Source organism: Balearica regulorum, chromosome Z (genome assembly GCF_011004875.1).
Source record: "Balearica regulorum gibbericeps isolate bBalReg1 chromosome Z, bBalReg1.pri, whole genome shotgun sequence".
In the NCBI taxonomy this organism is placed as follows: Eukaryota; Metazoa; Chordata; class Aves; order Gruiformes; family Gruidae; genus Balearica; species Balearica regulorum.
In genome coordinates, this window is record NC_046220.1 from 52,661,135 (window position 1) to 52,686,086 (window position 24,952).

The 24,952-nt window shown below is 40.4% G+C and overlaps 1 protein-coding gene across 1 annotated transcript; it reads right to left on the reverse strand.

Moving 5' to 3' along the window:
* Positions 1-1,388: 1,388 nt before the first annotated feature.
* On the reverse strand, positions 1,389-24,850 carry LURAP1L (leucine rich adaptor protein 1 like). The gene is made up of 2 exons (XM_075740998.1): positions 24,248-24,850; positions 1,389-2,307 (listed from the first exon to the last, which is right to left on the reverse strand). Exons 1-2 carry the CDS (start codon positions 24,464-24,466, stop codon positions 1,933-1,935), a joined length of 594 nt encoding a protein of 197 aa, XP_075597113.1. The 5' UTR covers positions 24,467-24,850; the 3' UTR covers positions 1,389-1,932.
* Between the last annotated feature and the right edge of the window lie 102 nt (positions 24,851-24,952).

Consider the following 24,952-nt stretch of genomic DNA (forward strand, 5'->3'; position numbering starts at 1 on the left):
AAATGTTAAGTCAGCAGAGCACTGACATTTGAAGGGTTGTCTCTGCTTTCCTTCAAGCTATCTGCAATACCCTGGTTGCTCTCAGAAGTTGAACTGAGAAGTTTCATTCTTGGTAACCACACATATCTTCACTCTCATTCTATCTGAATAAATCATGATGTCCAAAGCAAAATATACATATTGTTTTTTAATTTTGAGGGAGACAGACATCTACTGTATGAGAAGTAATGGAGCTAACCAGAAAACACAGATTGCCACTTTCAATTTCTTCAGTTTTTACCTTTTCTCCACATTTAACGTCGATCGAGGCTGGGCAAGACAGGTTCATGGAAACATGGCTTGGAAGAACAGAACCTTATTAGACTATTACTTTATCTCAAAATGAACCAAACCAACATACGTCGACTGCTGCATATACTAACTTCATTCCTTCACAATAAGTAAAAGACATTTTATATAGGGAGCCTGCATTATACTTGGCAACCATTAGTTTCTTCAGTGAGAGAATTTCATGTTTTACTGGCATTAGGAATACAGACATGGCAAGATAGGACACTTTTAGATGATGTCTAAGTATCAACATCTTTTTCACTATCTGTAAGCTGGAAATACACACTCATTAATCTGTTAAAGTGTCCAGTTCAATTCTATTTCCTTTATTCTTATTTTTTCTTTACTGTAGAAGGATAAAATCTTGTTTCTTTATGATTCTGAAGCAATTAGAAGAATAATCTGCCCCCTCATTTTCTGCACAAAAGCATGGCCAAAAGCAAAAGCCAGAGACTTTCCACACAGCAGTTTGTTCCTGTTTTCCTTCTTAGATGCTTCCAATACAAATGACTAGCTGTAGCTCTCAACTGTACCAGTAAGCACAAAAGGTTAAAGCAAACTCTTATTTGTAAAACAGGAAACAAAAGACAGCAGGGCAACACTTTATCTTAGTAATAATATTTGGTAAAAACAAAGTAAACTTGTCAAGGATGAGGGTGTGCATACAAAAGCAAAACAGGACATGCCTTCTAGCATGTTGCCTCCTGTAAAATGTTTCACCAGTGCCCTCTAAATCCCTCAAAATTTCAAAGTAAAAATTGGCAAGACTTTGAGTTACATGTTTAAAATAACTCTGCTGAAGAATTTTAGTTCAATAACCAAACTATTAGAATTGGATATTTTAAATGTGGGATATTTTTTATAGAGTTAGACTGTGCCTATAAAACAGCAGGTTCAATGAAAATGAAAGGTATGAAGTACAAAAATGAAATATACTCTTATGCAGAGCTTCCAGTATTGGAATGCATCACTGCAAGACACCAATGAAGTCCAGAATTTAAAACTATAATTAGACAAGAAGGATGAGAACGTTCAAGAAGAAAGAAAGCCCACACAGAAAAGTTTAGGATATTTTATATTCCAAGTGAAGACAGCTTAACAGAATCAAATACCATTGCTTACAAAACGAAAATTATTTGGTAAAAGTATTTTCAAGATTCAGATTTAAGGCTCAAGAATGTCTTTGGAAAGGCCAAACTTGGTAGTCAAGAAAATTTACCACAATATATATTTATCAGAAGATATTTTATTGCCAACAAATACAAAATTGTTGTTTTCATTCCCTGATGTCTCATTTTAAAGATAAAGCTTTTCCTTCACCACTTTTAAAGATGTGTAAATACAGCTGTAAAAAATAAAAACAAAAAAAGAAGAATTGCGACAATAAATTATGAAAAAAGAAGAGGTAAGGAGGAGGAAAGCCGAACCCATCAAGGAGAAAATGTATTAAAAGCAACAGAAAAGTTATGAAGTGGAATCAAAGTATCATATTATGTTTTCCTTCCAAGAGAAGTTTGGAGGGGGTTGCACATGAAATAAAATAGCAGCAAAGAAAGAGGATAAGTACAAGTGCAGTTGTGTCCCGCTGGAATTTGTTTTTTATTAACCAAAACAGTAGTACTCATCAGAATCAATTTTGGGATGCTTATGCAGAGGCTGTGAATCCTCCATAATAGAAGAATCACTGAACTGGTCCATATCTGAAGGGCTTTGGTGACCAGGGACATCATCTGCTAAGGTGTCCAAATAACTCCCCACTGATATTCCATCCAGTCCATCACTACAGTCTTGTAAACTGTTACAGCTGCCGTGGAGGGATGTCTCCTGACTTTCCAGCAAGCTGCACAGGCTGCCACTCAAACTGCTACCTCTGCTGGCAATGGCCTTCTCTTCAATCATCCACTTGATTGATTCAATACTTTCATTGATGATGAGTAGCTGGCGCATTAGCTTCACATCGGTGGCTCTGAGATTAACCTACAAGGCAAAAGTGATTAGAAAAATTACTCATTTTCTTCAAAATCAAACTCTAAATAGCAGGCTGGAGGCAATGAATGGGTTAAAAAAAAAAACCACAGGAAAAAATCCATCTTTCATATCTAGGATAAATCTATTTAAATAATTAGTAAAAAAACCACCCCAAATGTTAAAGTATTGCTATACTAATTCTTTCAATGAAGTTCAAGTGGGAACATGACTACATAAGCAGTCCATTCATGAGAATGCTAGTCAATGACAAGACTTGTACGCACACTAGTACAATGCTATTTAGATCAGAAACACAGCTGCTATGACAACTCCTGGAGATAGCTTTTCATTATTCAGAGAAGCAAGACACAAACCCATTTCCATTTACAATTACTGTAAGCTATTTAGCAAATCCAGGCAGCTAAGCATTCACCCCAAATTATCTTTATTATAGTTACTTGGGTAACCTAAAATTTTTAGAAGTGCATCATTTAGAAAAAGGCTTGTGGAATTTTAACTTTTATTCACACTATGCCTGAGTTTAAGTTGCAAGCTGCTGTGTAAATGTCTGAGAGTTGAAATATTGAACTTATTGAAACTGTAAATTTCCAATTATTTAAACCCATATTAGATGAAGGTGATGAGATGACAGTCAACCACTTATTATAGATTAAAATACAGAGCAACAATTTGCCCAAAATAACTAAATAAAAAATACACATTAAGCACAAAGTCCTACTTTCCAACTTAGTTGTGGTGGCTGATGCATACACACAGAAGTGTTACTGGTAAAGCACAGTGGAATATTACAATGCTGCATTTCACAGATATATTTAAATTAACTGACTTCATGTTTTCCTTAACAGACAAACTTTATAAGCCACTGTTTTACTCAAATTTCCACAATGAGATGACACATAAAGGTATGGCCTAAAGGTTTTATTTGTTGCCTCTTTCTTTTCATCTGAAACATCACAAGTGTTGGCAAAAAAAAAAAATCTGTGTGACCTCCTATTCATCACATGAAACGAGTGAAAATACTGAAGAGGTACTCTGACAAACTGAAGATGATTCTGAGTTTGACCATAATATCAAGTGTGGAGAGCCAGAAGCTACTTACACACATACTGTGAGAAGATAATGCTAGTTTGTGACCCAGTTAACTCTCCAGCACTTTTGAACAGCAGCTCAGCACTAATACATGTTTGACATCACAACAGACACATAGAATCATAGAGTCATAGAATGGTTTGGGTTGGAAGGGACCTTAAAGACCACATAGTTCCAACCCCCCTTGCCGCGGGCAGGAACACCCTCCACTAGACCATGTTGCCCAAAGCCCCATCCAACCCGGCCTTGAACACTTCCAGCGATAGGGCACCCACAACCTCTCTGGGCAACCTGTTCCAGTACACACTTCCAGTCTCATCACTTCCAAGTAAGACCTCTGCCTAGATGAACTCTTGCCATAGTGCCAACATACAGCACTGGAAAAAAAATTAATCCAGATTAATCCATAGGGATACCATGTCTAGCATGTGATTTGTGTCATATTTTATCACATGTTTTTACATCCTTCAATTGTACTAATCAAGCATACTACATGCAGATATGTCACTGCTTTAATACATGCATTTGGAAAATACTTGTATATAATTTGAGTGTACTTCTTTACAAAAAATACATGTGCCATAATGTCTGATATATACACATATATTACATGTTTTTCTTCTACAGGGCACTAACATCTTAACTTTCAGACTATTAATTCAAAAAAGACAATACAGTAAATAAAAAATTTGATCAGCTTCACTAAATTGAGAAATAAGGAGGAAAACAAGTAAGATCTGTCATACCAGACAACAAATATTTTATGCTATTCTCCAAGTCCACAATTATTATACAGAAATATAGCACCTGTATTGTTCATCCACAATGGACTGGAATGGAATCAGTATTCTCAGGAAGCAAAGATTGTATCTTGTTTTGCCGAGTACAGTCTGGACATGGTTCTTTCCATACTCAAATGCCATCTTCTTAATAGCTTAAATTACACTGGTACATGTTCAAAAAGTTATTTTAATGTATTTTTATTCTGTTGATACTGCAGAAGATTGTACTGGCTCTGGTTGGGATGCTTCATAGCAGCCAGTAGGGTGCTGTGCTTGTACCTGTGACTAAAACAGTGTTGACAGCATACCAGTGCTTCAGTGTCACTGAACAGTGATCGCGCAGCATCAGGACCTTTTCGGTTTTTCACTCTGCACCCTCAGCAAGCAGGCTGGGGCTGGGAAAGATGTTTGGACATGACAGAGCTGTGACAGTTGACCAAAACTAACCAAAGGGATATTCCCTGCCATATAATGTCGTGCTCAGCAGTAAACCTCGTGGGTTTGTTCTTCCAATGTAGCCATTGCTAGGGGCCTGGCTGGGCATCAGTCTACTGGTGGGAGATTCCTTCCTTCCTTCCTTCCTTCCTGCCTTCCTTCCTTCCTTCTCTTACTAAATGGTCTTTATTACAACCCATGAGTTCTTCTCACTTTTGTTCTTCCAATTGTCTCCTCCATCCCACTGCAGGGGGATAGGTGAGCGAGCAGCTGGTGGGTGCTTAGTTACTGGCCACGGTCAACCCACACAAATAGATTTCAAGCTTTGCTAGTAATATACTGTCTATGCAACTCTCACAACTCCCAGTCTCCCTCCCCAGTCTCCAGAATGACTTCTGAATTATCCTCAATCCAATATCATGGGATTTAACATAGCTAACCTGGTACTGTGCAAAAGAGCTTTACCATTCACAGTTTTAACAATATTGTCCATCTATCATTGTTTCAGATGTGAGGTTCTGAAAACAGATTGACCATTTTGTAGCCCTCCTGCTCAAGCCAGTTCCTCTACTCCTACCCATAAATCACTGTAAACCATTTGCTCAGCAACTAGGCTGTCATGAAAGCAGCAAATTACCCGACTTCTGAAATGCAACTACAGACTTCAGCAACTTGCTGAATATAAGCAAGCTTGGAGACAGCAAATTTCCCAAAAGGCTGATTAAGGAAATGTTTAACAGAGCTAGCACCAATACGCCTCTAATGAAACAGTCGCTTTTAGATAAAGTAGACATCTCATATACTTCAGATTCAGTTCACAGGAAATAATTTTCTTCTCTAAATACACCCACAGCTTCAGTATTTCTGTGGAACAGCCTTACTGGGAGTAATTCTTTGCATTCCTGTGTACTTGAGTTTTCCTCCTCGAAGCTACCATGTTGTCCCAAGTCTCCCATATCAAGAGTGTGCTTTTCCTAAGGCAAACATTAAAAAGTAGTCCACCAAGTGTCATCTTTCTTTAACATGGTTTAATTCATCATCTGCTTAATAACACAAAAATGTCACTATGACATTTCTTGCCTCTTATCTGCTTTAGCCCAGACACAATCAATCACATTTGTTCACATTTATGTAGCTGCAACCCATGTACATGTTGGACGAAGCACGTCAACTAAACACAGTAAAATCTCATCATGCTTGACGGCTCCATTTGTTATGCACAGTAACAGGTGCATTTCAGAAATAACCTAAACAGAGTGTATCATAGAACATATAGGTATTTCAGAATAGTTTCTACAGCTGCTCCTTGAGTTAAAGGTAGAGCACAGCACCACCATAGGGAAGGTGTGTGTGAATATTTATCAGTCCTCAGCACAAACTTGTGGTGTACAGAAGAAACAAATTGTGACAAGAGAGCAAAAAAGGAATTCTAGTTATAGGCTAGCTTTTATATCTTTTTGCTTAGTTTGTATAATCACAATAGTGCAGATCCCCAGGAAGGATCATAAAGGTTTAACATTAAACTGCCAGTCATGGCAAGAGAAAATAATGAAATTAAACTGACAGTGAGCATCTTTCAAGTAATGCAGTCTGGTAACATAGATGGATAGAACAGATTAGCATTCAGACACAACCAGATCTTCAGTCTGGAAGGGATTACTGGCTTAAACACCTGTCTGTGCCTCCCTCCCTCTCATACTGGTTGTTCTAACAAGATATTTCTTCCTTGCACAACTAGCCTTGCTTATGGTCTTCCATAATAACACGTGCAACATTCAAGAGAATTTACATATATATAAAAACATACGGACATCTGTGTACATATATGTATACACAGATATCTACAAATATTCATGTTATTTTTATATATACAGTGTTTTTTAAAAAAAGGACTTGACCAGTTATTTGTTTTAAAATAAAACTCTTAATGACCAGGGCTGTTAACAAAGACAATTATCGCTTACTGGCAGTCACCCAAAATAGTGCATTAGCTGTCCATAGCCTGGTTACTTTGCTTTTGGATGAAAGTTGCACTTGTACTCTGACTACAGGCAGAATGGACTTGCGTTTTCCTGCTGCATGTTCTGTGGACATAGCTTCCAGCCAGCTCCAAACACAGTGAGTCCCCTTCCCCTCCAAAAATGACAAAGCTAAGAATTCTGTTCAATATATCCTTTTTAATCTACCAAAGCTGTGTGCAACTCTAGTTCCTTTCTGAAGATTACTTTCTTTTAGATTCCTGGGGTCGCATGCTGCAGCTGCTTCTTCTTTTAACTACAGGAAGTCTGCAGGGATATTAATGGCAACCATAAAATGTGATCTGAGGAAAAGATACTCTAAGTTCATTTAAAAGATATTAGTTTCTTTTTTTCTTCAACACTTCTATGTTGTGTGCTGTACAGAGCCCACTAGTAAAAGGAAAGGAAATGAGTGAGCCTCAATAACAAGGTATTCCCTTCAAGACAAATCTTTTAGCCAGAGCACAGTGAAATAAGTCAGTACAAGACACAAAATCTTAAACTTACAGGTTAATGGAGCTATTTAAGTCATTCAGCTCAGATGCTCACCTCAGCCCAGCATCTTGAGCAGGACTCAAATACTCACCTACGGCTAGCTACTATGGAATCTGTGTTTCTAAAGCAATATAATTTTGGACAGATATTCCTCAATAAATGGAAGCTGGGTGGAAACAGTAGCAAAATATGGTACCCCACTGAAAGCCACTCAGAAGTTCAGCGTGTGAGCAGTCTTGCAGAAGAGAATTGGCACGTGAAGAGGTTAGATGAAATAGGCACTGGAGCCAATTCCATCCGTTGTTAAACACTGCCATACCCATCTCTATCATCCATTTTACAAACAGAATTTCAAGCAGCAGAATCTTTCCATGCCAAACAGATGTGTATGATCACAATGGTTTAGGAGTATTAATGCTACTGCTATTTTCCTTTTCTAGGGTGTGTCAGAGACAGCTTTCCACTTTCCCATTCAAACAGCTTTATGGTTACACAGCTCTGCCTACCTCCCCTTTCTTTTTTAAAGGCAGATTACCTCAGTTTTCCATGCAATAATGAATTCCATGAATTCATTTGAGATGTAATAAAAAAAACCCCAAACCAACTTAAAACTCAATGTACAAATAAGAATTTGTTTTGAATTCTCAGAATTCTCTTTCTTCAAAAAAGCTAACCTTATTCCACTTTCTCCTGGTGTTACTTTTGCTATTACAAACACTGAGCAATAATTTTTAAAGCAACTAAGAAAATTAATTCCCAAGGAGAAAGGTGAGAGTGTGAAAAATAAAATAAATATTGGTTGGCAATATTGAATTGAGTCTTACGAAGACATAAATTTACTAAGCAGATATAAAAGGATATAAAACTCATCAATATAACCCCATCAACCAATTCGGTGAGAGAATATACACAGCAAGCTAAAAAGACCCTAAGAAACCTATTCAAAGTCCAAAATTCAGAATATGTGAATGCAAGCATTACTTAATTGGAGTGACTGAGCTAACATGTTTACAACAGGGACGAGTGCAGTCACACACAGAGGCTTTGTTTATTAAGCAACTATCGTACAGCATGAAGCATGCCACTTGAAGATTAGCAAGCTCAGAATGGTATTACAATAGCTTCTCAACACCATTGAGTAAAAGAAATGCTTTTTTTTTCCCACTTAACATGTCTTAAATAAAACCGCAAATGACAGATACGAAACAAATGCCTGGTCCTTAAACGCATAGGATGATTAATAGGCTGTGCATGAGCTCCGTCCTACTTTAATTAGTACATATGCATGTGCATGACTTTAAGCCTCTTGCCTACTTCAAAACTGTCCCACTGATTCAGGATGTTTGCATTGGTTTCTTCGCATAATTAAGCCACTCTGGGCAATGGTATTTCAGGATCAAGATGAAAAAGCAGAACGGCTAGACTAACTTCTGAATTTGAACACAATCATCAGCATCACCTGTCAAAAAGCCAGGGAGCTTTTATGTGACAGAGAGCAAGAACACACATTTACTACCCTTAGCTAGAAGGGATCATCTATGCACAGGTGGAACTGTAACTGCTTGTGGGAATGCTCCATGTCTGCTTCACCACAAAGTCAACGAGCTTGGATTAATTCCAGCACTACAATAATTCCAGCTAACCCAATCAACCTGACACTATATGTGAGGTCTCTCATTTCTTCAGTTTCTTCATATGCATAAACAATGGAGGTAGTGACCAAAGTCTGCCAGTGATGAGACTGTCAATGAGTTGAGGTAGATGTTCCAGTGTTCTTCATTATGCCATGTGTGTCTGACTGGGATTTACCTCACACTGATTTAGGTAAATTAAATTTCAGGCAACAGTCATATATGTAGATCAACAGCTTTTTGCGCATCTCATTTCTTTAAGCATGGACTTGTGTTATAATGTACTGCTGGAACATTTTCCCATTTCTTTCCTCATATTTTTTAGGCTTGTGGTAATCTTCAGACAACAAGGGAGCACATACAAAAGCTACATATACAAAAGCTAAATTTATGTGACCCATTGTAGTAGTTGCAGATTGCTGATGTAGTTTATTTCTGCAAATTAAGTTACACTGACCCTTCTCAGCTGCACTTCCAAAATGAGTTGCAATAAAAACATTGTAGCAGGTTACAGAAGCAGTCTTGATCACTTTTTGCCTTCTTTTGCAAAAGAGATTATTTATACTCTTGTTTCTCTTTAAGATTCCATATTTGTTAAAACCCTCGTAGCAGATTTTTAGGCAGCATTCATTACAATCACTGAAGTCCCAGCTGTTCAGAAAGTAAGCAGCCATTAAATCTTCAGTTTCTGTTTGTGCCTTTGACCTTGCTAGTTTAAAAAGAAGCTGTAGCCTAGTCATGATATTGTTTCAACCTGCTGCAGTTCCAGTGCAATTCTGCACCAAATGCTTACAATAAATATTTCTACAGGTCCTTCTGTAAAATTTGGCAGCAACATAACATAGTTCTGTGAACAGTGTCTTTAACAAGGAAGGAGAAAGAGAGACAGTGTGATTCAGCATCAGCCAGAAGAGGATTCTCCTTCTTTAAGCTGAATTTACCAAATACCCATTATCTACAGCAGGTCAGACCTGAGCCACCACCAGAATAATCAGGAGGCAGAGCAACTTGATGAGGGAGGAAGTTAGCTCAGTAAGCAATGAGTGTAAATAATTTAATGATCGGGTTTCAAGGACACTTCTTACAAATATATGAATAAAATATTGTGCTAGTATGGTTATCATCTGGTATAGGAAATTACAGTATTGGTGATTTACATTTCTCTTACAACACCCTATTTTAATATGTTAATTTTATACATACTAATTGATCCCCTTCAGACTTGACAGAATGCTACCACAAGTTGCACAGTTGTTTGATTACATTATCTCTGTAATAAAAAAATTGGATCTCAAGGACTTTTTCCACCTCCCTGAAATGCGCATGATCCTTTTCTGTGGAGTATCTGTGGATAGCCTAACATCTGCATTAATATCTAGTAAAATCTCAATGATTTGGATGAATCGTTCACTTAGGGTAATTTTTAATTTTTTTTTTTTTTAACACTATACTATTTGAGGTATCTTGTATGCTTAAGTATAACACAAAATTATCAGGGGGAAAATATTTTTTGTTTGTTTGTTTGTTCTACTTTTTTGGCCATCTTCTTGTTTTACAGTGAAAAAGAAGAAACAATTTAAATGCTTACTACGCACATATGACTACGATTAGCAGCGAGAAACATGCTATACATCAAAGACCAAGTAGCACAGAAAAAAATAAAGGTTAGTTAGCTAAGTCCCTATTTCATTACTTTCTGCTCTAAAAAATAAATGCTAAATCAGGTCTTTAAATACAGAAGCACCACAGAATTCAGAGAGAGAAACATCCAGCCTCAGAAGGAAGAATGAATATAAAAGAAAGGTCCTGATTATTTTAAAGCTCAGTTGAATGAATGTGAAAGGGAGCAGTGAGGAAATGTAGGGGTCTGAGAAGAGCAAAAAGTTTCTAATACTATGGGAAGCTATAACTAAATGTTTCCAAATACCCCACACTGCTGCCATAAAAACAGCACCTGACTTTAGAAATGTATCTACTATAACCGAGGTGAAAATGTCCAGAAAAATCCATACTATGGACCCACATATGTTACAGACAAGATAATACCACTGCAAACATTCAGGTCAATATGCAGCGGTAACAATCGGCTGTGAGTGTCAGAAAGCATTACAGCAGACAGACTATCACAGCATCATTACAACGTGTCACGGACACCAGCCACAACACAGGTCTATATGTATCTTCCCCAACAACATGAGGCAGCACTGGGGCTCAATAGTGTATCTAGATTTTTTTTTTTTCATTGAATTTCACTCTCTGCCTTATTTATGCTTGTCTTGACCAAAACATGAATACAGTGCAAAAACTGGATAAAATATCTGTTCATTTCTGAATTAGGTTTGGTTAATGACCTCTCCAAACCTGCTCATCCCTTTAAAATTCATTAGTTTTAATATTGGCACTATGTAAGCATGCTCAAAAGCAGAGAGCTAAAATAAAAGTGAAAGATCATGGGTTTTGCTCACAGGTATATCCAAAGTTTGAAAATGTTGCTTTTACTGAGACAACAGTGATCCTCACCTCATTATTATTTTTAAAAGGAAAAAAAAAAACAACAAAAACCCCCAACTTGTTTCATTAAGTCAGAACTGAGGCACAACAATGTTACTACTGGAGACAAATCTGAACTTTCTTGAAATTCAAGTCTGTTTTCGCAATAGTGCTGGAGAGACACATAAGATTAAAAAAAATTCAAATCTTTGTCTGAATCTTCCCAGAATTCAACATGGGATTCTGTTTGTAATAATTCTGTGGCCCAGGAGATGAGGTAGGTCCTGTTAAAAGCGCGTTTTTAATCTAACAACCTAATCTTCAGTAACAGCAAACTCACATCCTATTTACTGAAGGTTTATCTGAATAAAAACAAAAAGGAACTTCGAGACGGCCTTGCAATTATAAGTGATCACATGTCCTCTTAGAACTGCTTTAATAGAATTAGAAAGTGACATGCTGATCACTGGGGGTTTTCTTCCCTATGAAAAATTTATGAACATCATGTTTCAGTGCTAAATCTTTTCAACCTTACTGAACAAAAATGAGTCAACATCTTATCAAATAAAGTTTTGGGTTTTTTTTCCTTAAGTTTAATCTGTGCACTATTTGAAGTTGCAAGTCTTTCAGATTCAGCCTTTTCTTCTACATTAAAAACTTCATCCAAATTTTCCCATTGGTGTAATCACCATCCTGCTAAAATATGGTTCATACACAGTCTTTGTTCCCATCTGAATGTACTAGCAATTTTGAGAGCTTTCATACAAAATGAAGCAAAGTTGTTTATTTTGAGTCTTTCAGCCAAAAATACCCTTCCAAACTTCCAGATTCCTTCAAATAGTTAACTATATTTTTTGTTACCCACTAAGAAGGTATCAAACAGCTAGCAGCCAACCTGCATCTGGGAACTCCAGGTTAAAACACTAGAAGCAAACAAGAGGCTAGTACCATTTTTAGCAGGCTGAAACGTTGAATTTGGCCAACACGACTAGCCAAGCAGGCTGCTGCAGGCTATAGTAGCTGCAGCTTTTGAGCCCTTTTGGCTCAAAAAGCAAAAAGGTCCCCTTTGGCTCCTACAGAACATACTGCAGTAATACATTCTGGAGGTCACAAGGCATGATTATCCAGGTAATAAAGTGAATGCATATATTAAAAGTTAAATAAACAGAAATCTTATACTTCTAGCCAAGGACATCTCATGAGAAGGTAGCAGCTGTAAACAGTGGTAACTATAAACTTCAGGGCAAAACTAGCCACCAGTCTTTCCATATTATTTGATCCCTCCTCTGACTAATAACCATCATCCACATGATGTGGTGCAGACCTCAGCTTCTCCAGCACCACCCTAGCTCATGTCATATTGTTCCTTTAATACCTAAACCTGCTCTTAGCAAAGATTTCTACATAGCTGACTACTGGGGCAGTGTGACTTGATCCTAGTTCAGCAAAGAATATTAATCATAACTGTCTATGCAGTTGCCAAAGGTATGAGTAGAGTAGGAAGGAATCAAGTTCATTGGTTTCATTTCCCATTTCTCTTTCTACTGAGGAAATACTAGCAAGTAAGCCAGTTGGGGAGAAGAAATAAGGTGCAAGACTTGCACCAGACGGGTAAGAAAAGACAAATACGGCCTTTGCCAATAATCAAGGATGACCTGGGAAGTGAGAGAACTAGACAAGGAAATCTGGGACACAACGGAGTTGGACTAGAGAAGTCCAGTTGTATTTGAAAAAGGTTGGTTAGGGGTCTTCTAAAGTAATTTTGTCATTAAACTTCAACAGACTACAAATTAATAAAAATTAAGTGGAGAAACGACAAAAGCTTAAACATGATATTGTTGTTCGGGTTGCATTTCTTTTTCCTCTTGTGTTGGTTTTGCGTGGCAAGGTTTTGGTAGCGGGGGGGCTACAGGGGTGGCTTCTGTGAGAAGCTGCTAGAAGCTTCCCCTGTGTCTGATAGAGCCAATGCCAGCCGGCTCCAAGATGGACCCGCCGCTGGCCAAGGCCAAGCCAATCAGCGCCTCTGTGATAACATATTTAAGAAAGAGAAAAACAGTTAGAGAGGGCTTTTGCAGCTGGAAAGAGGAGTGAGAAGATGTAAGAACATCTGCAGACACCAAGGTCAGTGCAGAAGGAGGGGCAGGAGGTGCTCCAGGCACCGGAGCAAGATTCCCCTGCAGCCCATGGTGAAGACCATGGTGAGGCAGGCTGTCCCCCTGCAGCCCATGGAGGAAGGATGAGGGGGTGTAGAGATTCCACCTGCAGCCCATGGAGGACCCCACGCCGGAGCAGGTGGAGACACCTGAAGGAGGCTGTGGCCCCGTGGGAAGCCCACGCTGGAGCAAGCTCCTGGCAGGACCTGTGGATCCGTGGAGAGAGGAGCCCACGCCAGAGCAGGTTTGCTGACAGGACTTGTGACCCCGTGGGGGACCCATGCTGGAGCAGTCTGCTCCTGAAGGTCTGCACCCTGTGGAGGAGACTCACGTTGGAGAAGGTCGTGAAGGACTGTCTCCCGTGAGAGGGACCCCACCCTGGAGCGGGGGAACGATGAGTCCTCCCCCTGAGGATGAAGAAGCGGCAGAAACACCGCGTGATGAACTGACCGTAACCCCCACTCCCCGTCCCCCTGTGCCGCTAGAGGGGGGGTGGAGGTTGAAGCCGGGAGTGAAGTTGAGCCCATGAAGATGGGAGGGGTGGGGGGAGGTGTTTTTAAGATTTGGTTTTATTTCTCATTCCTCTACTCTGTTTTGCTTAGTAATAAATAAGATGAATTCCCTCTCTAAGTTCGGTCTGTTTTGCTTGTGATGATAATTAGAGAATGATCTCTCCCTGTCCTTATCTCGACCCGTAAGTTTTTTTATTTGTACCTTTTCTCCCCTGTCTAATGAAAGAGGGGAGTGATAGAGCGGCTCTGGTGGGCACCTGGCCCTCAGCCAGGGTCAACCCACCACACCTCTGAAATGGAAGGACTACTGCTCTGCACTGGTGAAAGCCTAACCAGTCATATGAAATGATGGTCACTGTGAGCTACCTTATCTGCCAAGGGGAAAACAGCAACTGTGCCTCCACTCCATTGCTCCAGTCACAGCAACTAGCGCTAGGTGTTAACGAAAGAGTACATACATTCTATGGGCATTTGAAGTTGAAGAAAATTACTGTTACTTTGGCATGCTAGCAGTACTGCTCTTCTCTTGCAAAGAGGCTTTCTCCTCTACTGTTGCAAGATTGACAGTTTTCTCCTACTAACCCTGTAACACTAGGAACGTAGGAATCGCGGGCCACTACTTGAGACTAAAATATTTCAGTGTATGGCACAATTCTCCCATGACATATAGATAGTTCATTAATGGTTACAGTGATTGAAGTGGCCTTGTGAAGACAAAATGCACTTGCAGTCACAGATCAGGAAAAGTACTCTAAAAATTATTGCTCTGGCTTCATGTTCGTTTCTCTCATAACTGTACAGTTTTGGGAAGACTGGAACAATAGTCTGAAGCTGGAGTTTACAATGACTCCTTGAATGACTTCTTGAAGTTGTCATGTTTTTGCGCAGACCCATCCAAATTCTGTTAGCCCGAAAACCTTCCTGCCCATGGAAAGGATTCTTTGGTACCAAACTACATAAAAACACAACATTGCCACTGCTTTATCATCATGCACTTTGCTCTAAACACATCATTTGACTTTGCCCAACAGAGAAAGTGGTTGGGATTAGCAGCCAAACTTAGAGAACAAATTCAGGATTATGATGTGGCTGGAACAGGCCTTCTCCAGGCACCCTTCCAAACTTATGTGTTAGTCTCATCCCTAGGAAGGATGGTAGATATTCACTGCAACAGTTTTCTGAAGAAGTGGCCAACCAATGCAGATCCTATTTCTGCTTACATAGAAATGCTTCACAGTTTCCTTCTTGCTGGCAGGACTGTTTTTCCTAGTCATTTATAATAATCAGAAGGGTCAAGGTCAGAATCGGAAGCTTTGTAAATTAAAAAATCTTTTCAACAAACACTCAGTATTAACAGAGTTGTGCCCAATGTTTGCTATGTCTCATAAGCACATATCTGAATTACAAAAAGCAGTGTAACAATTTAACACAGAACATTTCTTCAAACCAGTGGAAATTCTGTAGGATGACAGAAAAAAATAATATTCAGAAAAATGCAAAGCAACAGAACTGTTCTACCTTTGTTTCTGCCTTCAAGTAAAAACGTGGGACCTTGGAAACATTCTACACATTTGTTACATTGCAATTCTTGGATGTGTGCTTCCCTCTGTATCTAGAGAGAGGTAGGTTTCACGGCCAAAGCAGCAATGAAGTAAAATAACTCTCCTTCAGGAAGCATTTTAGTCACGAATGCAGCTGGTATCTAACAATATGAACAAAATTACAAATTAAGCCAGTAAAGTGTTTACAAAATCAGAAACTCCCAGTAGTTAAATAGCAATTTAGCATTGCTTTACAGGCACTAAATGCTTTCACTTCACAGGGCACTGCACCCAGCAGGGCCACGCACAGTGCAAGGAGTAACCAATACTTGTTAGTGTACACAACAGTCCAGTCGTGTTGCAGACACAACCCTTAGCGATGGTTTAATTTGACAGAGGCCACTGTGAATTCAACAACTACTGAATTAAGTATCCTAGTCAGACACCTATCTACTGCAGCAAAACAAATAGCAATACTATGTGGATTGCAATGCAACTGTTTCAATGGATGCATACCAAAAATATTGTCTCTGTCATTCTAGGTTTTACTTATAGGGCAGCTACAGCTTGCCACAGACGCAAAATAAGAGTATACTTGGCTGTAGGGATACCAAGGCTATTTGTATACTCACATGTGCATCATGGTATAGAGTAAAATCAAGCTCAGAAAGCAACTTACCCTTGGGGCAAGGTTTACTACTTCATAGTCAGCATTACTATGCTGACTAAGTGCAGACACAGGTTTCCCATTGAGATCTGGTTTGTAGCCATTCAGCAGATAAAGGAAGAGCCCCTCACAGTCATATCCTTAACTGCAAAATACAGATGTACAGGAATATTTTATCTTCCACATTAAAGAAACATCATTATTTTTAATAATTAATCTCCTCCTTGGCTTTTATTGCAGCCATATATTTCAGAACAAATATTTCAACCTCCTCCTCAAACTCCACAGCAGTCACTCCTATCCAGTTCTCACTCCAATTCTTCTCCAGTCCTTGAACAACTTATCCTGCCTGCCACAAAAAAGTCAATATTTTTCTGAAGTGGCTAAAAAGACCAAGATCCACAGGTTTAAAATTCTTAGTACTATGATTCCCTTTTGGCATTAACTGAAGTTATTCAATGACAAGGATGACAAGTTCAAAACTGTGCTTGAAAATAACTACAGTACGTACAAGGCCACAGGACAGCAAGACAGAACAGCTTAAATAACCAAAACATATCCTGACTTTCCTAACAAGAAAATCAGACATATGAAAGTCTTACAAAATTTGGTTTGGTTTTTGGTTTGTTTTGTTGGGTTTTTTTCTTTTCTTTATTTTTTCTTTTTCTTTTTTTCCCTTAAGCATTCAGTAAACTAATTGGCCAAAACTGGGTAATCTTGTTCTTCAGAATTGCTGTGTTGATGGACATCCTCATACTTTAGTCCAAATTTACTCCTGCCTCCTTCTTTAGATGCTTTTAACAACTGCAATTAACAGTTTCTTCAGTATTGTAAATAACGTAGTAGCTTTCTGTCAAGCATGCAAAAAAGCCATTCTTGTTGCAGTTACTTTAGAGCAATATTTGGTGCAGCTATTTCTGAGTCATCACAACTTATAAAGTCATCACTTTCCTACACAACTCCAGTACAGAAAGTTTGCATTCATAAAAACCATGCTAAAGTTTCAAGCACTGCCTGTTACCTGTGTTTAATAAGAATTTAAAAATATCTATACAGAGGCTTACAGACCGTGTAGGGGACAGTTCCTCTGATCCAAGGTGGCCTTAAAATGGCTACCTAAATAGTTACAGATTTCTCAAATTAAGAAACTAAGTGATACACTGATGCCATCTCAGGCTCCATTCCACACCAGTAAGGATAAGTGGGTGGTTGAAGTCAAAAGTCAACACATGGAACTGGCATGAAGGCATAGAGTAATCCACCATGGGTAAATGCTTATAACAAGCAGCCCCACTTACGAGAGTGAGGGCTGGAAAACAAAGGCTACCAGTCTGCCTTTGTAACAAAAAAAGTTCCCCTTTTATTATGAGATTACCTACAATTCTCTGTTGAGAGCACTTCATCTTTAGAGTCATCTGAGAACTATCTTTTGGAACTGTTTACATGTAAGATGCCCAACTTCCATGGTTATAAATGCAGGTGAAAATCCAAGAGAAAAATTACACTCAATTTAATTAAATTCCAACTGCTTTTCAACAGCTTGGATCTTCCTTTTACTCCTGTAACTTCATCCTCATTTGCTCCAGATTCCAGTGCTCAGCCTCTTTCCCAGGACATGGACAGAAATGAAACATGTAGGAAATAAACATGTCCACTTTGGAATTTACTAGGTTTTGAGCTTGAAGGCAGAGAACAAAGGATCTTGTAACCCTTAAAAAATTGATTGAAAATGTATTCTTTTTCTTTAACTACTTACTGTTAGGAGGAAAAAAAAAAAAAGTATCAAAGAGTAGAAATGCACTTGTTGGCCACCACCTCTGCTCAATTGAATATTGGCATTTCAAGTTTTTCCTGCTCATGCACAAAAGGTACTTTTTAATTATTGTTAGCCATGCGTATCCACACAAAACAAAAGTATCCACACAAAATTATGATGATCAAGGGCTGGTGAACCTGCGTTATGAGGAAAGACTGAAGGAGTTAGCTCTTTTCTCCCTGGAGAAGAGAAGTCTTAGAGGGGACCTCATCACAGTATCCCAGCACTTAAAGGGCAGCTACAAAAAGGATGGAGGTTCTCCCTTCACAAGGAGCCATGTGAAGAAGACAAGGGGCAAAGTTTGTAAGCTATTTGCTAAAAGCTATTACAAGTCACTTAAACTGTAGAACTCTGTGCAGAAGAGTTTTGTCTTCATATCTTTTCATTACAAATTGTCAGCAATCATACTTTAAAAAGCAACTTCAAAGCCAAAATGCTTACTCTACCCTTGAAACAAAGTAATCAGGAAAGAAACATCATGAAATTATAATGTATTATAGAAATAAGGGCTGGCAAAAGTCTCATCTGTACATGGGCAGTCTAACTGGAAGTCTTAAGTGAAGTATCCCTGACACCACTGTGATGATCTGCACAGGAGACAGAAGCACTTGTACTGACGCATTTCACATCGATGCTGCGAGCTAAGGTATCAGCAATGTTTCACAGACTGTTGGTCAAGCAGTAACTAATAATGCAAGCACATACTCATCTGTACTTCCTGGGGACTTAAACCCTTCAGCTGCTGCTATAGCTGAATGTGAACAGCCATAAGCACTGATTGAATCCAACATGGAAATGCTCCACAATTCAGATCCTTTTGCCAAACACTAGGTGAGACTTGCCAGTCAAAAAATATGTTTAAATATGCATTAATTTAAATAACCTTCCTCACCTTGTCCTTCCAAAGACGGTCTGAAAAGATGGAAAACTTGGCAAAGTTCTGATACTATAATCAGGTCGCAATTTTTTCTTGCCAGATGTGATCATTTTCCCTATGGATCAATCAACAAATCCCTTTTAACCTGAGCATCCTGATAGCACTGCCCGAGCTGCGTTTGTAAAAATTACAAACTCCTCTACCACATCATGCAAATCAGAGAGCATGAAGGAGAGAACTCGTTAGCAAGATCCAAGATTACCAGCTTTTTCAGTGAACTTCAGGAGGACTTGAGGAAATAAGTTCATTTCTATTTCTGCACACCTTCTTTCTACTTCTAAGAAGGGCCTCACTTCAGGGATTCACTGAATAACTGCTCACTAAGAAACGAAGTTTAATCAAACCCTCCTACACGGGCTTGAGGCTTAGCCACTAGTAATTTTATATTTAAGATTTTATCTTCAATCAAGTTTTTAAGCAAAAATTCCAATTAATCTAATAGAAAACCACCATCTGATAACACAGTTTTGCACTGCTGACTAGACACACTGCACCAGATCTTGGCTTCAATTAAGTCAATTGATGTTATCATACAAATAGTGAATGCAGCAGCCTGTACCTACAGTATGTGTTAAAGACATGTTTCAAGTCACAGTTGTTGACTTTTTTAAAAAGGTCCTTTAAAGAAACTAATAAAAGCACACACACACACCCCCAACTGTGGATCTAATAAGTCTAAGCAAATATGAAGTTGTTAAAACTCTTAAGACCTGGTAGAATAGAGTTACAGCAGCTCTGCCCACCAACCTGCACCTTCGTTTACATGCTAACGATAGGAGGGGAGGGGTTGTCATTATAATGATCATATTTGCCTTAATTCCAATCAATAAAAAGTACTTTTAGCTGTGTTTCATTTTGTCAGGGCTCCATGTTAAATAGCCTTTTAAAAAGAGTTATCCTAAAATAGATCTAGGAGAGCAAAAGGGGAGAAAACTTAACTAACAAGAGAGCATAGGAATATGCCTCTATCTCAAATAGCTTTAGCCTAAATCTGACACACTCATCTTCTTGGCAATAGGATTGTTTATTTCTTTATGCTTTCACTCTAAAACCTGCCGCACTCAGAATACCTGGTTTGGTCTTCAGACTCGTTAATAATATTTGATCCTCAACAGTGTTCACTGGAAGGAATCTCTTCTAAAAGTCTCAGCATTGCCATTTACCCCCCACTTCCGTTTACCTTTTCTGCCTGAAATACTTTGATGCAAAACATGGTACTTTTTTTATTGTATGTAATGTAGACTATACTCTGTTTAACTTTCTTAGCTTTCAAAGAAGCAATAAAAAGTTGATTTGGGAAACTTTTGAATGAACAAAACAAAACAAAAAACCACACTCTTTTTCTTCAGGTATTAAAGGAAATCTCCCTTTGAGTAACCCCAGAACTCATGAAGGAGAAGTCCGGCTTTTGAAGCAGTATCATTTCATGCTGCAGAACAAACTTCACTGATTATTTACTGCAGTGTGTAGCTGCTTAAGTCATATGTATTGAACGATGATTTCAGCACCACGATACAGCAGAAAGAGGGCTGCAGCTATAAGGGGTTATTATTAATCCCCCAACGGAAGATTCCACCTAAAATACCATAGGAGTAAAAGAGTTTAACATTGTGACAAATTTCATACTGAATCAAGGGTACATTGGCTAGTAGGAGGTACTCATCACATCCTAGGCTGACCAGAGCACAGCGTTTTGACCCGCACTGGCAATTACATCTTGCTGCTTCTGTTACTTGATGGCCTTATGCCTCAAAGGCACCGCAGTCTCCATCATAGCCTTGGTGAGGAAAACTGAAGGTAACAAACAGGATGGGGGCCTGACCAAGCAGGTCCATATTTCAAGAAAGATACTTTGTGGTGCTTGCATGTGATTCCAGTGACTACCAGCAAAATCAGGCTCGAGGGGATAGGAACAGCAAAAGGATTTGAAGAAGCAAGATGCAAGCCTCAAGGCCTTTAGCCAGAAGATGCACACCTGCCACACACCCCCACATCTGTCAGGTGCTTTAACTCATAGTCTAACCCAGCATTTCTAAATCAAATATTGACACGATAATATGCTTAGCTCTTAACATTCCCCTGCAGCAGATGACACAGAACAGGTAATCACTTCCACCATTTCATTCACGCTCTCCCAGCCCAAGGACACGGCAACTCAATGAGAGAGAGTTCTTAAAGCTTCCACCATCCCTCTCGTCCTCAGAAGTATCCACTCCAACAGATACCGCTACTTTGCTCTGAAGCAAGGCAAGCACTGGCTTCTCGTGTACAAGATGGATGGAAGAACAGAAGATCAATTTCTTTGGAAGAACAAAGTGTGCATTGACAGGAAAGGAGATGTGGCCCTCCGGTTTTAAATGAACAAAAACTTCCACCTACTTCCACTCCTGTATGTTTGAATTTACACTGGTCGCTGGAAGGATTGTATACTGCCTGAGCTGAGGCTTGGTGTTTATTCCCAAGCATTACAAATAGGTTCAGGTATGCTTCCCTTGTTCTTTATCAAACAAAAGGATGTTGGGGGAACACAGAGGTATTTTATAATAGCTATGAGCTGGAAAGCAATGAGAAAACATAGTTAACAGTAAAATACGTCCTTAGCACAAGCAAGAGCATTGGGATCACCATGATTTAAATGCAATGATAAGTCAAAACACAAAAGCATCTATAAAATAGCTTTTTTTGTCAGATATAGTTGAAATTTGCCAGCACAGGCACGGTCATTGTGATAAAAAATAGCGGTGAGAAAGGACTGAAGTTGAGCTGCATAATTGCACAATTTGTATAAAGCCAGGTTTTAAAAAAAACCCCACCAAAACAAAACAGAAAATAGCCACATCTGTCCAAAATATCTTCATTAACAAAAACAAGAATACAAGAAGATAATGAGACAGTACTACTCAGCATCAAAGAAGATGTCAGCACAGTAACCTGTGTCACGATTTTGTATGTCTGAGTAACCTTTTTTTGTAAATGCTGACAAAAAGTTGTCTCAAGCCTGAAGCGAACAAGCAAAAAAAGCACAGATGTGTGTATCCAAAGTTCAGTGAGTGGGCTGCAGAAGCTGCCATCATAGTGCATGTAGAAAAACATAGCTTGATGGATGATACTTGGTTTTCTAAACTTCTAAACTTTTCCATTTTTTGCATGTAGCATGTATTGATATTGTTCTTAAATTGATCAGATCAGTAGAATGTCACAAAGAAAACTGCAGAGGGGAAACTGACAGATTAAGAACCTGAAAAAAACTTAAGGATAGAGGAAAATCCTTCAGTTGGTAAAGAGAGTAGAGGAAAACCCCAGGAAGATAGTTCAGTTTCGTGCTCTGGATTACAGAACAGCTGAGAGCATGAAAAAGATGTAGACAGAGTACCAATACTTCACCTTTTACAAATAGTCATTATATTGGTGGTTTAATGGGCATACACAAACTAGAAGTCAAACAGGACGAGGTGTGTAACAGAACTCGCCTTACTTGGCATGAGTAATGAGTTCAGATGTGAAAGTCAGTCAGTGAAGTGACAAAGAACAAGGGAGGTCAAGGATGTTGAGACTAAAACATGTTCATGCTGAGGGCAGGGAGGAAGAAGAGGGAAAATGGGTGGCAGGAGGAAGAAGAGGCAAATTGAAGACTGTGACATAAAATTTGCAAGTGTAAAGTAGGTGAAGAGATCAACTCAAAAGGAAAAGGTGATGAGGGCAAGTCACTTGTTCCTCCCCCTCTTCCCCCCAATAGGCCTAACTGTCATGACATGTCTAGACAGTCACGCCAAGACCTCTGGATACCTCGTCTCCTTTGCAGTCCAACATCCCTAACAGTTTTACATTATAAGCTACCTGCAGTTCACTCTACAACTCTTGTGCAAGCTCAAAATTCAAAAATAAACATGAGATATGCTGACAATGTGGAACTTAGCATTAAAACTGAAATTCACAGTGATCATTACACTAAAATACACTGATAGTTTGATTTGTGAGTGTCTCTTAAACCATATGAAACCATACAATAGCAAGTGTGATTTATAAGTTACCTCTCAAGATTAAGGTCATCATCTTGGCTATTAACTCTCAGAATATTCATTTTTATTTCCTTTTTCCCCTAGCAAGCTCATTCTTTAAAAAGCTGTTACAAACCCACCCATATTTTGCTTATACGTGTGTAAGGTTGCACAGGGACTGATGGTATGGCTTTATACTTGTTCACATAGGATGAGATTTTTGTTTGCTGTAAACGGCTGAGTTCCAAGACAGTTGCATAAAGTCATATCAACATGTTGCCAGCAAAATCCTCATCTCAACAAGATCAAATTCCATACTGTTTTCAAATAAGCTTAGTGGCAAGCTCTATGGAAAGAACTGCTACCAAAAACAGTCTTTTGGGACCTCACATAACAATCACACTCTAATAAAAATAGAAGCCAATTATGCTTGCACATCTGAAGTACTTCACATCATCAGAATCATATCTGCTGAGTGTTCACTAGTTGCTTGCAAAGCATGTTTTTTTGGTCTGCCTTAAAAAAAAAAAAGAAATTTTACAGCATCATCAAAAATAAATTTATTGAGATGGTGACATACAAAGTAGGACAAGCACCTGCATTAAGATGGTAAACAACTTAGAAGTTTTGAACTAATACAGCACAGTCCCATCAGGGACCACTGACAAAAAAACCCTCTCAGCCGAATTATAAGTAGTTGTTTGCTCAAGAATTATTGTGCATCTTCTGCACAGTCTGTTTGGAACTACATCAGTCTCTGAAGACCAATGTCCAGAAACTGAGTTACTGAATACCAGGCCAAATTTTCAGCCCCAAAACATCCCGTGTCTCTTTAGGTATTAGTCATCAGCAGGAAACAGGTGCCATGCAGAAAGTGCATTTACAACAGAGAGAGAGTAGTGTGTTATTTTATTGATACACCAGCTTTCAGTACTTTTAATGCGCTGACAGAGGAACAGAAGCCAACAGCGAGTCACTAGCGAACTGCCACTCTGTGAGAAAAGGAGCCGACACGTTACACGTCCTCCACGCCGTTCAGCAGAACGGCCTCCTCCTCGCCCGGGCGGCAGCAGCACCGGCGGCACAGCTTGCAGCCTCCCTGCTGCCGCCCCGGCGGCACCGGACCGCGGCGGTCGCGGCGTGGCCGGATCGGCGGGATGCTCCTGGGGGCGGGCAGCACCACCTTCCTGCGGCGGGGCCGGGCCGCAGGGCGGGAGGAAAGCCGGCCAAGTCCCCGGCCGGCCCTGCGGGGAGCGCTCCCCACGGAGGGCCGGGTGCCGCCGGGAGGGAGGCGGCGGTGCGAGAGGGCTGCAAACGCCCCAAGCGCTGCCGCTGGGCCCCTCGGCCGGCGCCCGGCTACTCACCATCTCCTGCCTCAGGAGGTGAAGTTTCGTCTCCAGCCTGGCCAAGGCGACGGCACGGCGGCGGCGAGGGCCGGGGGCTGCGGCGGGGCCGCGGGCGGGCGCGGCGGCGGGGCGTTCCGGGAGCTCCTCCCCGCGCAACGGCCGCGCCAGGCTCTCGGGCACTTTGCGCCCCAGCTTTTGCTCGACGTCGCGGAGGTCTGGCAGGGCGCCGGACTCCATGGCTTGCCCCGGAGGGGCCCGCGGCGGCGGCGCCGGCAACTACCCGCGGGCGCCAGGCCGCTGCAGGGGCGCGGAGGCGCGGTAATCCGCGGCAGCGCTGGGGCCAGCGGCCGAGCCGCGCAGATGACCCGCCGCAGACATGGGGATTTCCTTGGCGAACCAGCTGCCCCCCCCCGCCCTGCCCCGGCCCTCCTTTGCCACCGGGTGGAAAGACAAAAGCAGGCAGGCGGGAACGACGGAGAAAAACTCCCCCCAAGCCGAGGGGAGGCGCGCCCCGGCCCGGCTGAGGGACCGCGATGCGCCGCGGCAGCTACCGCCTGCCTGCCTACCCGCCCTGGGCACCGGGACCCGAGTCATCGCGCGTCTCGGCCGGCTGCAACTTTAAAGCCCGCTGGCAGGTGGAAGAGGCGCGGCGCGGCCCTCCTACCGTAATGCCTGGAGAAGAGGCGCGGCACGGCGGCGGAGGCGAGGCGCCCCCGCACGGCG

Bases quoted from the DNA above. Each gene is read 5' to 3' on its own strand.
- LURAP1L (XM_075740998.1), bottom strand. From the start codon at position 24,466: ATGGAGTCCGGCGCCCTGCCAGACCTCCGCGACGTCGAGCAAAAGCTG. The intron at 2,308-24,247 runs GTGAGTAGCCGG...TTTGCCTTGTAG, and splicing joins ACCTCCTGAGGCAGGAGATG to GTTAATCTCAGAGCCACCGA.